The sequence below is a fragment of the Cetorhinus maximus genome, chromosome 4 (assembly GCF_964194155.1).
Source record: "Cetorhinus maximus chromosome 4, sCetMax3.hap1.1, whole genome shotgun sequence".
NCBI classification, from domain to species: domain Eukaryota; kingdom Metazoa; phylum Chordata; class Chondrichthyes; order Lamniformes; family Cetorhinidae; genus Cetorhinus; species Cetorhinus maximus.
In genome coordinates, this window is record NC_135882.1 from 179456729 (window position 1) to 179470601 (window position 13873).

A 13873-nucleotide genomic window follows, 5' to 3' on the forward strand; every position below is an offset into this window, starting at 1 on the left:
CAAAGAACAGAGTATCATGATTGACCCTTCAACTAAGGGGAACAGCTGCTCCCTATCCACCCTGTCCATGCCCCTCATAATCTTGTACACCTCGATCAGGTCGCCCCCTCAGTCTTCTCTGCTCCAACGAAAACAACCCAAGTCTATCCAACCTCTCTTCATAACTTAAATGTTTCATCCCAAGCAACATCCTGGTGAATCACCTCTGCACCCCCTCCAGTGCAATCACACCCTTCCTATAATGTGGCGACCAGAACTGCACACAGTACTCCAGCTGTGGCCTTAGCAAGGTTCTATACAACTCCAACATGACCTCCCTACTTTTGTAATCTATGCCTTGATTGATAAAGGCAAGTGTCCCATATGCCTTTTTCACCACCCCACTAAGGTGCCCCTCTGCTTTCAGAGATCTATGGACATACACGCCAAGGTCCCTTTGTTTCTCAGAACTTCCTAGTGTCATGCCATTCATTGAATACTTCCTTGTCAAATTACTCCTTCCAAAGTGTATCACCTCACACTTTTCGGGGTTAAATTCCATCTGCCACTTATCTGCCCATTTGACCATCCCGTCTATATCTTCCTGTAGCCCAAGACACTCAACCTCACTGTTAACCACCCGCCCAATCTTTGTGTCATCCACAAACTTACTAATCCTACCCTGCGCATGTCATCTATGTCGTTTATATAAATGACAAATAATAGGGGACCCAGCACAGATCCCTGTGGTACGCCACTGGACACTGGCTTCCAGTCACTAAAGCATCCTTCTGTCATCACCCTCTGTCTCCTACAACTAAGCCAATTTTGAATCCACCTTATCGAATTACCCTGTATCCCATGTGCCTTTTCCTTCTTTATAGGTCTCCCATGTGGGACCTTGTCAAAGGCTTTGCTGAAATCCATATAAACTACATCAACTGCACTACCCTCATCTACACACCTGGTCACCTCCTCAAAAAATTCAATCAAATTTGTTAGGCATGACCTCCCTCTGACAAAGCCATGCTGACTATCCCTGATCAAACTTTGCCTCTCCAAGCGGAGATAGATTCTCTCCTTCAGAATTTCATCCAATAGAAGTAGGAGCAGAAGTAGGCCATTTGGCTCATCAAGTCTGCTCCGCCATTCAATGAGATCATGGCTGATCTGATAATCCTCAACTCCCCTTTCCTACCCTTTCCCCAAAGCTTTTCAGCTTGCACTCATCAGGACTCATGCAAGAAATCCAAATTTCAAACGTTACAACAATTTCTACTACAGGAGAAATGGGTGCTGATTGGTTGGCCAGTCAACTTTGATTGGCCGAGGGATTGCCATGGAGAAAGCAATGGGGAACTATAGGATCCCCAAGCTCCCGGGTAATTCAAAATAGGTGCAAGGCTTGAACTTGTTCATTTTGTTTGCAGAGAGTGGCTCCCTATGGATGAATGTATGTCAATTATAGCAAACGTAAATGAGCCACGTTATGTGCTTGACTCATTATCTTAATTGGTTGTTAGTGTAGTTATTAGCACGCTCAGGATTGTTCAGTGAGTGCTGCTCAATCATGGAACCATTTCTAAGAGTGGATTGCTTTGGGTCAACTGTCACCATTCCCCCAGTTGCATGAGAAGATTCCAGCCTCCGATTGGCTGGCAGTTCTCAGTGGGTGGGACTTCAACCCGAGGGAAATCCTGACAGTGGCCATTTAAATGCTTAAAGGCACTTGATTCTGTCAGCGCCTCCCTACAGAACTGATGGGATTCCTGCTGGTTCTCTGACTGGTGGGCAAGTGTCCTTATTGGTCCAACAAAACCCTGGGCATAAACGATTCAGTGAGTGGGCAACAAGGTGGCAGACGGAGTATAATGTGGGGGAGTGTGAGGTTATTCACTTTAGTCATAAGAATAGAAAAACAGAATTTTTTTAAAAGGCGAGAAACTTGTAAATGTTGACGTTCAGAGAGATTTGGGTGTATTCGTTCAAGGAACACAAAATGTTAGCTTGCAGCTACAGCAAATAATTAGGAAGGCAAATGGCATATTGGTCTTTATTGCAAGGAGATTGGAGTACAGGAATACTGAGATTTTGCTATAGTTGCACAGGGTTTTGGTGAGACCACATCTGGAATACTTTGTGCAATTTGGGTTTCCACATCCTCTACATTTTAGAAGGATATATTTGCATTGGAAATGGCACAGCAAAGGTTCTGAACAGGGTTGACAGGGTAGACCTGAGAGGTTATTCCTGCTGGCTGGGGAATCTAGAATATGGGGCACAGCCTCAGAATAGTGGGCTGAGATGAGGAGAAAGTTCTTCACTCAAAGGATTGTGGGTTTTTGGAATTCTTTACCCTCGAGAATTGTGGATGCTCCATATTTAAAGCTGGGAGAGCCAGAGTTTTGGTCTCGCAGTGAGTTAAAGGATATGGGAAATGGGCAGGAACATGGAGTTGAAGCCCAAGATCAGCCATGATCGTATTGAATGGTGGATCAGGATCGATGGACCGTGTGGTCTCCTCCTGCTCCAATTTCTTATGTTCTTGTGTCTTGTAAAGACTGCAATTCTGTGGAGATTGTGCTGTAACATTTAAATGCAGCATGGGGTTTTTGAGTGTGTTAAAAAGCTGATAAGGGGTGTCTTTTATGTAGTTGAGTGTATTATTTGCCTAGTAAATAATGTTTAGTTCATGATGATTTTAGTTGGTTTGTTACAGTAAAAGCTAAAAAAGGTGATCCTTTAAGTCAGTCACTGGGAGCAAAAATATATTTTTAAAAGTTATCGGTCTCTATGGGGATCATAGCATCACTAATAAATCCAATGGGGAATTCAGGAGAAATTTCATCACCCAGAGAATGGTGAGAATGTGGAACTTGTTGAGGTAAATAGTATAGATTCAGTTAAGATGAATCTGGATAAACAGAGGGGAGAGGAGAGCTGGGTCTGTCGAGAGGGTGAGGTGAACATTGGAGGAGGCTGGTGTGGATCATAAACGCGAGTATGGGTTCGCTGGGACGAATGGCCTGTTTCTGTGCTGTAGGCTCAATGAGTTACACACTGACTCCTTTATATTAACACCCAGGCCACAAACTGTGGTCATGAATTTACTTGGATCCCAGAGTCTGACCATCTGCAGAAACATCACAGTCAACCATTGCATACAGTGGATCCCAGGCCTGATTTAAACTCAAACCCTTATGCCCATTAACTCCCACATATCCCAGGCTCATGATAGCAGCATTAGACAGAGGAGGCTGAAATCAGAGATAAAAACAAAAAGCTAAAAGCTACTGCGGATGCTGGAAATCCAAAACAAAAACAGAATTACCTGGAAAAACTCAGCAGGTCTGGCAGCATCGGCGGAGAAGAAATCAGTTAACGTTTCGAGTCCTCACGACCCTTTGGCAGAACAGTTCTGCCGAAGGGTCATGAGGACTCGAAACATCAACTGTTTTCTTCTCCACCGATGCTGCCAGACCTGCTGAGTTTTTCCAGGTAATTCTGTTTTTGTTGAGGCTGAAATCAGACTTGCTGCATTCTGTATATTGACCTAATACTGTGGGAAGTCAGCCTGGACAAGTTAGAAAAAAAGGTGACAATTGAATAGTTAATTTTACCAGCTTTGTTTGATCTCTTACTCCTGAGAAACCTTTCCCCCTCTCATTGCATTTTTCTTTCTTCTCCTTACTCTCTCTCTCTCTCTCTCCATCCTCCTTCATATTCCTTTTTTACCACATGACCATCCTATGTGAAAGCCTGCTTTGTGCAGTAGGGCTGGGGGAGTGATGGTGAAATGGAGTTGGGGTTGGGTGGGAACTGCATGGTGTTCCAGGGTGGACTGCTCTACTCTGGCTCCCCTCTGTTGATGGTCAGCTGCCTGTTCCGCTCCCTAACTGATATAATCCTGGAACTGCAGCAACAGATAGTCTTGAAGGAAAGTCGGCAGTGGGAGCTCAGGGATCAGGTCCTGGAGGTGTCCCTGGAACTGGTTACGTATTGTACACCGTGCCAAGTGCTGCAGAGAACGTGGTGTATGGGAGAGTGCGAACAGAGAGTCATAGAATTCCCGGTGTTCCTGGAAGAAAAATGACATGGAATTACAAGAACTTACAACACAGGAAATGGTCATTCAGTGCTAAACCTGTCTGTGACTGTGTTTATGCCCAACACGAGCCCCCCCTCACACTCTAACTACCTCTGCACACCATCACCCGCCCCCACCCCCAACCCACTATCCCTCTATCTCCATCCAGCCCCTCAATATCACTAAAAGCAGATCGGCGGTCATTAGCACATGTGGGATCTTGCTGTGCACTAATTGGGTGCTACATTTCCGACATTATAACAGTGACTACACGTCAAAATATTTCGTTGGCGATGAAGCAATTTGGGATGTCCTGAGGTTGTAAAGGGTGCTATATAAATGCACTTTTTTTTTGATGACCAGCTTATACTGATGGCTCCTTGTCCTGGACCCCACCACCCAAGGGACAACAGGTCACCTGATCGAACCCCTTCATCTGGGCAGAGGGGCTCAAAACAGAGAGTTAGAAAGAGGTTAACCTTTGGAACATCTGAGGCATGAAGAAACTGGAAAGGTGTTTAAATGGTGACAACTCACTTCCCCATGGGGTGTGTCTGCAATCCTGTGGCCTCAGTGGGATATTTGTTTGGCTGCTGTTCAGTACAGTGCTACCCTCACTGTACTAACAGCTGATGAGGCAGCTTCTTCCTGGACTGGCATTTGAAGGCAGTTTGCTCATTTTTCATATTTCTTTCTATATTCTTGACAGTGAAAATAATGCCTTAAGTTATTTTAAAAAATTCTTTCACGGGATGCGGGTGTCGCTGGCAAGGTCAGCATTTGTTGCCCATCCCTAATTGCCCTTGAACTGAGTGGCTTGCTGGGCCATTTCAGAGGATATTTAAGGGTCAACCACATTGCTGTGGGTCTGGAGTCACATGTAGACCAGACCAGGTAAGATTCCGGCGGGAAGTGCTATGCACTCCCTGTGCAGGGGGTGGGGATTCCCCAAAAGCGAGAGTGTGCTCTGAGCGCATGCACACGGAAGAGCGCACATCTCCCTGAGGCTAAGTGCAGCCTCAGGGAAATCGCTTACACGTTGAAAAAGATTAAAAATAGAAAAAAAAATCCTTACCATGTCCCCCATCATGTGACAATGTGACATGAGATGGGACATGTTCATAATCTACACTAAAACTTTATTGAACTTTTTAAATCCCGACATGAAGCCTCATCCCGCCGCTGGATAAGGTTTAATGTTTTTTCTATTCCCCGCCGGGGCTCCTGGCCGACCCGCCAACCTTAAGGTTGGACGGGCAGGTCCTTTAATTGATCCTGTCAATGGCCTGAATTGGCCATGGACAGGTCAGCGGGCCCACAGCTGATTTTGCTGCGCTCCCGCCTTCCTGAAAATTTAAATGGGGCGGGATGACATCGGGGGTTCCGCCCAACATCATCCCGCGTCACTTTACACATCGGCGAGCGGGCGCCGCCCCCCTGCTCACCGACGGCAAAATTCAGCACTAGGTTTATATTCCAATTTTATTAATTGAATTCAAATTTACATTAAAAATCCCATGGTGCAATCTGAACCTATACCCCCAGAGCATTAGCCTGGATCACCAGGTGACTAGGCCTGTAACATCACCACGACACCATGAGCTCCCCTTAAAACCTCTGCTCCACATTTGGGTGCTGTTAGCAAGGTCACGATTGATTCTTTCACTCTTTGTCCCCATATCTGTCCTATGAAGAATTGTTAACAAATTCTGAAAGCTGGGACATAAGACAGGTCAGACTGCATCGGAGACAGCCTATGGTTCCTCTGGTTCATGGTATGATTGGTTCATCCCAAAGTACAAAGGGGACATCAGTAACCTCAGTTAACCTGCAAAGAACAGATGTATTGGGCAGATGACTGATGCCTTGTTAACCTCATCACTTTCCACATGAACAACTGGCTGGTAAACCCAATCGTCAACTTGCACGTGGCAAATTCCCTTAAGCATCAGTGAAATGACCAGACAGTGTGGGCCTGACTGTTCCGTTAGCAGGAGGTGCCAATGGGCAGCGTGTTCCCCATGTTGGTCAGGGATCCTTTGTCCTTTCATTTCAGTGGCCTTCAGGATTTTCCACTCTCAAAATCTAGGCCATCAAAAAGGGTTTGTGTCAATGATTGTTCACTCTGAGGCAATATGTTCTGTTGAAGGGTCATGAGGACTCGAAACGTCAACTTTTTTCTTCTCCGCCGATGCTGCCAGACCTGCTGAGTTTTTCCAGGTAATTCTGTTTTTGTTTTGGATTTCCAGCATCCGCAATTTTTTGTTTTTATCTCTGCATTACCAATGTTCCTGCGAAGCTGCATTGGTGCACAGGCACACAGAGGCCTGAGAGCTACCACATAGACCTTGTTCTAGGAGAAGTAATGCACATGCAGGGCCATGCAAAAACAATAATGGAACCTTGCATTGAAGAGAAAAAAGGGTCCCGCAGAAATAACTTGATTTTAAAGGGAACATTAGCCGTGACACTAAAATTTTAAAGTGTGTCATGTCCATAAGAGATGAAAAAGGTCATGAACTGGTTAAATCAAAATTACTTTCTGATTAATTAAAATGGACTTTGCTGGACCAAAAAAACATGGCTGCTATAGATCACACGATTTGCAAGTTGGCTACAGTTCTGGAAACTTCCAACAGTAATTACAGGGCAAGGGTCAACCCTCATCTTCGTGGAATCTCACACCTATCATTGTGTGGACCCATTACAATCACTGAAACAAGGCAGCAGCAAATGGTCTCTCTCCCCAGCCTGGACTTATTACAAAGAGAGAGCCAGCAAAACTCATTATACCTGTGGAGGCACTAATAGCCACCATCTATCTCCTAAGGTGAACAATGAATTTTGACCAGAGACATCAAAGCTGATGGTTAACCTGAAACTGACTCATTAGTGGGAAACCACATGACTAAAGCTCTTTTGGCTTTTGGAAAATTTAATGTCACGTTCCTGGGCTCCCAGGTCAGTCCACCATTAACATCCAGCCTGTCAACACCAAAGCCGGCCTCCAGACTGACAACAAAGCCTGCCTCAAGACTAAACCACCTCAAAGCCTGGTTCTCTGGAAGATTCCTGCCATCACCTGTAGAGTGGACCAAGTCTCTGGATACTAACCACATCCTACCGCGCTATAACCAACTTTGAAGGAATTCAGCAACTCCTGTTTGCAGCTCACTGAACCCACCTGAACTTGAACTCTGACCTGAAAGAACCCTCACTGGACTCTGACATTCACATGAATTAATATCCATGTCTTTGATTGTTTTGTTCTAAGTTATTTCTAGTTGTAAAACTCTTTTCTTTGCTATCTGCTTGTGTGTGTGTGTTGTTGTAACGACCATCCCGGGTTTGAATGTGTGAATAAACTATTCTTCTGATTTAACCCTAAAGAGAATTTGCTGTGAGTTACTTTAAAAATTGACTCCACAAACAGATGATTTGGGGAAACATGCCTCAGCCTGTTTCAAAAAGTAAACCGCTTCTGCTTGTGGACAGGTGGTGAGATAAGTAAAGGAGATCAGGTTTGTCTCTCCCCCCTGTCTGTAACAAGTAGTTGATAGCGGTCTTACAGGAGGAAGTTGTTCTCCAGCTTTATAGAGCCTTGGTCAGACCCTATGTGGAGTAAATATTCAGTTCTGGGCACTCGACAGCCTGAGGAAATATATTGACCTGGCAGAGGGGTGCAGAGCAGATTCATCGCAATGATAGCAGCTTTACAGGACCAGGTTTCATAGACTTTGGGCAGAATCATCCCAGATGTGCACTAGGTGCAGTGGCGGGAGTGGAAAATGACGTTTTACCCGCCAGCCACACTGGCGGCTTCTCGCGCTGTATCGTCCCAATCCCGCCGCATTCATTATCATTCCTGGGAAACAGGCCGTTTCCATGGCAGGCGGACTCTCATTCGCCCGCCACGCCATCACCTCATCGCTTCTACACACCGGGCACCATATTTAAAATCCAGCCACACGCACACCTCTCAGTGCTTCCAGCCCAGGACTGCTGCAAAGGAGACATAGCCCCGAATGGCAGCTTCAATAACGCGTCCACTGGGATGTCCTCTATCCCCCCCACTCTGGCCGCAGGATGGGCAGCAAATTCACCAACCCGGCTTGGGAGGTGGAGGCAGTGCTGGGCAGCGCCAACGCCCTGCAGAGGAGGGCAGCCACCCAGGGCCACAAGAGGATGAATGATCTCCTCCGTTCCCCAGGGTAAGTCACTCTTCTCATCACTCCCAACTCACAGACTCACAAACCCATCACACACCCACAGGGCCCTCACTCACTGTCAGTGTGAGGGACATCACCATTCGGTCTCTCACACTCACTGTCATTGTCCTCATCCCGTCCATGGGACCACTCACCACCCACACAGGCTGGGCACACTTATCATCTGGCCTGGCAGGTGTCCCACGTACATTCTCTCCATCTCTATTCATGCAGGTCAAACTGGCACTCAACAACAGGTAGAGGTCGCAGGCTGGTGGAGAAATGCCCGACATCAAGGTCCTTATGGACTTTGAAAACAGAGCCATCCAGCTGTCCGGCAATGACCGGGGCCGGTCCTGTGCTGACGGTGAGGTCGGCGTTGCTCTACCAAGTGAGGATCCAGCAGTGCAACATCCATCAGACAACCAGGCTGTGAGTGATGTGTCCTGTTTCACAGGCCACTGCCATGTACTAACTATCTCTCCTTGTTTTCACAGGCACATCTGGGAAGCAGCCAATGGAGTCCATGACCCAGGGCCCCCAGTCAAGCTCCGAAGAAACCTTTGAAGAGGAATCTGGAGACACTCTCCTGTCACAGCCTCACCCACACCCTCCACCAGCGCAGAGACACACACCTCGGTGGGATCTAGTTCTAGAGTAGCTTCGGGGTCACAATCTGGTGAGCACATCGCACTGTCTGATCCACAGCAGGCGGAGGCAGGGGCTTCCCAGATCCCCGGCACTCGGAGGAGCTGCTGGAGGCCAGAACGTTGCTGAGTCTGAGACAGATGATGAGCCTCTGGACTCGGTCATGTCACAGTTGCTGGAGCTGCAAAGACAAGCTCGGGAACATCAGGAAGGAATGTCCGCTGCACTCCTCAGATTGTAAGGCACGATGGAGGAGTCTGTCTGCCTTCAGGCTGAGGTGATAGTGCCGGCATTGCCAACGCACCGAGGTCAACACTGGCAGGATGGTGGCCGCCGTGGAGACCTTGGTCCAGGACATCGCTCCTGCACTGCTGCACGGGCTTAACTCCATCGCTGATGCCATAGTTGGCCTCCAACAGTGTGTATGTGAGAGGGGTGTGGGGAAGATCAGTCTCACTCCAGCTACCCCTTCTCCTCACAGAGTCAGCCAGGGGCCCTCGGGCACCCATAGGGAGGAGGATCAGCAGGTCCACACTCTGGGACCATCCATCCAGGTGACTCTGGGAGTGTCCGGCCCATCCAAATCCCCTCTTCCTGTGACCTCAGCAGCTCCAGCTCCACAGGCTGAGGAGGGTGTCACTGCCACACAGCAGGACCCCGAAAGCAGGCCGGGGCCCTCCAAGTCTCGGCCCTCCAGAGGACGCCCGCCAAGGTCATCACAGACAGGGCGTCACAGTCAGCAGGCTGCCTCCACCTCCACTGTGGATGTCCGGGGAGCACCAAGACACAGCGGCAGGGTTAGGAAAGTTAGGTAAAAGTAGTTGCACAGCCTGGGTACGAGTGTTAATCACTTGTACATAATGTTCACTATTGTCAATAAACCCCCAAGAATGTCTCCCTGCCTATGGCTCCTTGTTCTGATGAGCAGTGTTCTTGTCACTCAGATGTGAAACCTTTCTGTACAAGATAAAGGCAGGTGTCTCAGTCCAGGGCCTCTTCCCTGTGTCTGTGCAGCCTTCAGGCCACAGTGATGGTCCAGCCTCTCACTCCCTGGACACATTACTGATGCCTGCACCTCGATGGTGCTAGTCATTGCTGCCAGAATGTAGTGGGCAGGTGCCACAGAGTTCCCTCATTCTCTCTGTGTGCTCTCAGCACCTTTAAGGTGGGGCTGGTCCCCATCCCTTCAGCATCTGTGACCAGTGATGCTGTGCACCAGCTCCTGAAGGGCTGAGGTGCTGAAGGTGGACACAGCATCAGATGTGTCTAAAGTTTCATGGCTGCGTCTCTGAGATGGCCCTGATCATGGAGCGCAAGGGAGCTGCCCTCGGCCAGACAGGAGTCAGACATTCTCAGAGACAATGTGAAGAGCTATGGAGTGTCCTCACTGTATGTTGTCATCATTCTCCTGTGATCGAGCGACTATTAGGGCCTCCACTGCATCTCCATGACAGGAGCATTCTCACAGAGGGTATTGGTGCTGAGATAAGCCAGACTGGAGTCACACGTTTACAACTGTGATGTGAGGATCTACGGGGACACCTCACTGCATGTCCTCATCATCCTCCACAAATCTGGCAGCTATGAGGGCCTCCCAAGTGTGCCTACCTTGTCTGGTCAGTGCCAGGGCCTCATCCCCATCATCATCACCACTGAGGACCCTCTCACCCTCATCCCCATCAACATCCTCCTCATTGGAGGAGACCTCCAGCTCCTCCATCTCCTCCTCAGCCAGCTCCTCTCCCCGTTGCAGTGCCAGGTTGTAAAGGGCGCAGCAGACGGTGATGATGTGTGACACCCTCTGTGGACGATATTGCAGGGCCCCACCAGACCGGTCCAGGCACCGGAACCACATCTTCAGCATCCCGATGGTCTGCTCCACCAAGTTGTAGGTTGCAGTATGAGCTTCATTATAGCGTCGCTCTGCTGCAGTCTGAGGCCGCTGCACGGGTGTCATCAGCCACGGCCTCTGTGGGTAGCCCTTGTCCCCGAGGAGCCAACCCTGCAGCCTCTGTGGACACTGGAAGACTCCAGGGATCTGTGATCGACTGAGAATGTGGGAGTCGTGCTCACTCCCTGGATGTGTTTCTGGTGGTCACACACATCAGCCCTTGTGGTTGATGTAGTCACCGAGTGTAGCGATGGGGATCTGAGCACCACATGAGTGCAGTCAATCACACCCTGCACCTGTGGGAATCCCGAGACCAGGGAAAATCCAATGGCCCTTGTATCCTGGCTGTCCCGGTCCCGGGTGAAATGCACAAAGTTGTGTACCATGGAGAAGATGCATCCGTGACCTCATGGATACATTTGTGGGTGGTGGATTGTGAAATCCCACAGAGGTCGCCTGTGGAGCCCTGAAAGGAGCCACTGGCGTAGAAATTGAGCACCACAGTCACTTTCACAGCCACTGGCAGTGGATGCCCTCCATGTCCCCTTGGCACCAAGTCCTGCAGTAAGTGGCAGATGTGAACGACCAGCTCCCTAGACATGTGCAGTCATCGGCAACACTGGCTCTAGGTCATCTGCAGGAATGAAATGTGGTGTCTATAGACCCTGGGTGTTGCTAAGCACTGACCAGCCACGGCTCACTGTCACTCCAGGGCAGTGTGTGCGGGAGCCCCTGCTGCCCCTTCTTCCTGAGGTTGCTGCTCCTGCCTCTGCCCTGCCTGGCACCTCCGTCGCTCTCTTCTCCGTCGTCTTCGCTCCGTGTAAGCCATCGGGCATACCGCCAGGTCGCCAGGCTCCATGATCCTGATGTTCTCCTGCAGGATGAAAGAGAGACACGTGAGTTTGCATGGGTGTGCTAAGAACCTGTCTTGGTTAAGTCTGAAAGCCCCTTAACGCATCCCGGAGATTCCTGGCCACCACTTGGATGGCCAGACTTCAGTGCGCTGCATGGCTGCCCAAAACCCCACCCACCTCCACCCCACTCCACCTGACCGATTGGCGGTAGCTTTGCCCATTGGACTGCAGGCTGTGCTCTCAGCTCAGGCACAGGCATTCTCCTAACCCACACTGCAAGGCTGCACTGTTAGCTTGAACCATGGGGCAGACTGGTCCAAACCGGGATGATGACATTGTAAGGGGCTGTGAGCATCTCCACCAGTGATTGATCCATGGCCGCTTTAGCAAGGAGACTGTACAATGTACCCAATCATCCAACTGTTCTGCAGTCCAATAAAACACTCATTAGTTTGCAGCCTGTGCCCGAGGGGTGAAGAGCTCCGGAGCACTTGTTGGAACTTTGATATCTCTGCATTGCTTGAGGGGGCAGAGAAGCTAGAGGCTCAACCCCAATCATATCAGTGTGGCTGTGCCTGAACTGTCTCAGTTGCAGAGGAATGGTCACTTTATACAGGTTTCCCTAATGCATGGCCACTTCCCTCCCTCCCAACCCCCACATGCTTGTGCCCTACCTTCAACCACAGGGCAGCCCTTGCCCCCTGCCAAGTTGCCTTGACCTTGAAGTCAGACAGGCGTTCCTCGTGAGTGCTACACAAAGTTATTGTGCATTTACCTCCAGGTTCCCCTCAAAGTGCAGCCACCAAGTGCACACCTGGTATATGCTGTTGTGAAACATGTTGGTGAGCAATCACACCGGCGGGCCAGCCAATCCAGTGGGGGGCGGGGATGAGTCCGGCGGGACTTATAATCATATTCTGATGTGTTAGAACGAGGCTCCCCATGTCCAGGGGTGGGGAATGCAGCCTGCTATCGATGGGCTGAGTGGACGACCAGAAACTGGTTTCACAACGTTGTGAAACTGATTTCTGGCCTTCTCACCATATTGTCCGCTCACACAGCTGAGCATGCCCATCACCAGCAGACACAAAACATTCCGCCCTTTATTTCCTGGAATAACGCAGGGTGAGGTGTGATCTGATCCAGATGTTTAAAATGAGAAAGTGATTTGATAAGATAGATTCCAAACTCCTAACTCCTTCCCCCTCCCAGGCCTCTGCGACAGACTGAACAAGGTTGTTTGGAGCTTTGGCATCCAGGTTGACTCTGAGTTGAACTCCTAACCACATACCCGCTCCATCACTAGAGCCATCTATTTTCACCTCTGTAATATTGTCTCTGCCTCTGTCTCAAACCCTCAGCTGTTAAAACCTTCATCTATCCCTCTAGACTTGACTATTCCAATGCTCTCCAGCTCAGCCTCCCATCTTAAACCCACAGCAAACTTGAGCTCATCCTAAACTCTGCTGCCCAGTAGCCTATCTTGGTGCAAGTCCTGTTCATCCATCACCCCTGAACTTGCTGATCGACATTGGCTCTCTCTCCGACAATGCCTTGATTTTAAAATTCTCACCCGTGTTTTCATATCCCTCCATGGCCTCGCTCCTCCCTATCTCTGTAACTTCCACCAGACCCACAATCTAATTGGAACCAAATGGGTGTATTAGTGAGAGGCAGCATGGTTTTGTGAAGGGGAGGTCGTGTCTCACTAACTTGATCAAGTTTTTTGAGGAAGTGACAAAGATGATCGACGATGGAAGGGCAAGTGGATGTTATCTACATGGATTTCAGTAAGGCCTTTGACAAGGTCCCTCATGGCAGACTGGTACAGAAGGTAAAGTCGCACAGGATCAGAGGTGAGCTGGCAAGATGGATACAGAATTGGCTTGGTCATAGAAGACAGAGGGTAGCAGTGGAAGGGTGCTTTTCTGAATGGAGAGCTGTGACTAGTGGTGTTCCGCAGGGATCAGTGCTGGGACCTTTGCTGTTTGTGGTATACATAAATGATTTGGAGGAAAATGTAACTGGGCTAATTAGTAAGTTTGCAGACGACATTAAGGTTGGAGGAGTTGCAGATAGTGAAGAGGATTGTCAAAAGATACAACGGGATATAGTTCGTTTGGAGACTTGGGCGGAGAAATGACAGATGAAGTTTAATCCAGACAAATGCGAGGTAATGCATTTTGGAAGGTCTAATACAGGCAGG

The 13873-nt window shown here is 49.0% G+C and overlaps 1 protein-coding gene across 1 annotated transcript in view; it reads right to left on the minus strand.

The window, feature by feature from the left end:
• Positions 1-3813: 3813 nt before the first annotated feature.
• Positions 3814-13873, minus strand: part of asb10 (ankyrin repeat and SOCS box containing 10) — a 41552-nt gene continuing 31492 nt past the window's right edge. The window contains exon 6 of the mRNA XM_078539749.1: positions 3814-4057. Within this exon, the coding sequence (XP_078395875.1) occupies positions 3872-4057 (186 nt within the window). The 3' untranslated portion in view covers positions 3814-3871. The remainder of the gene's footprint in view (positions 4058-13873) is intronic.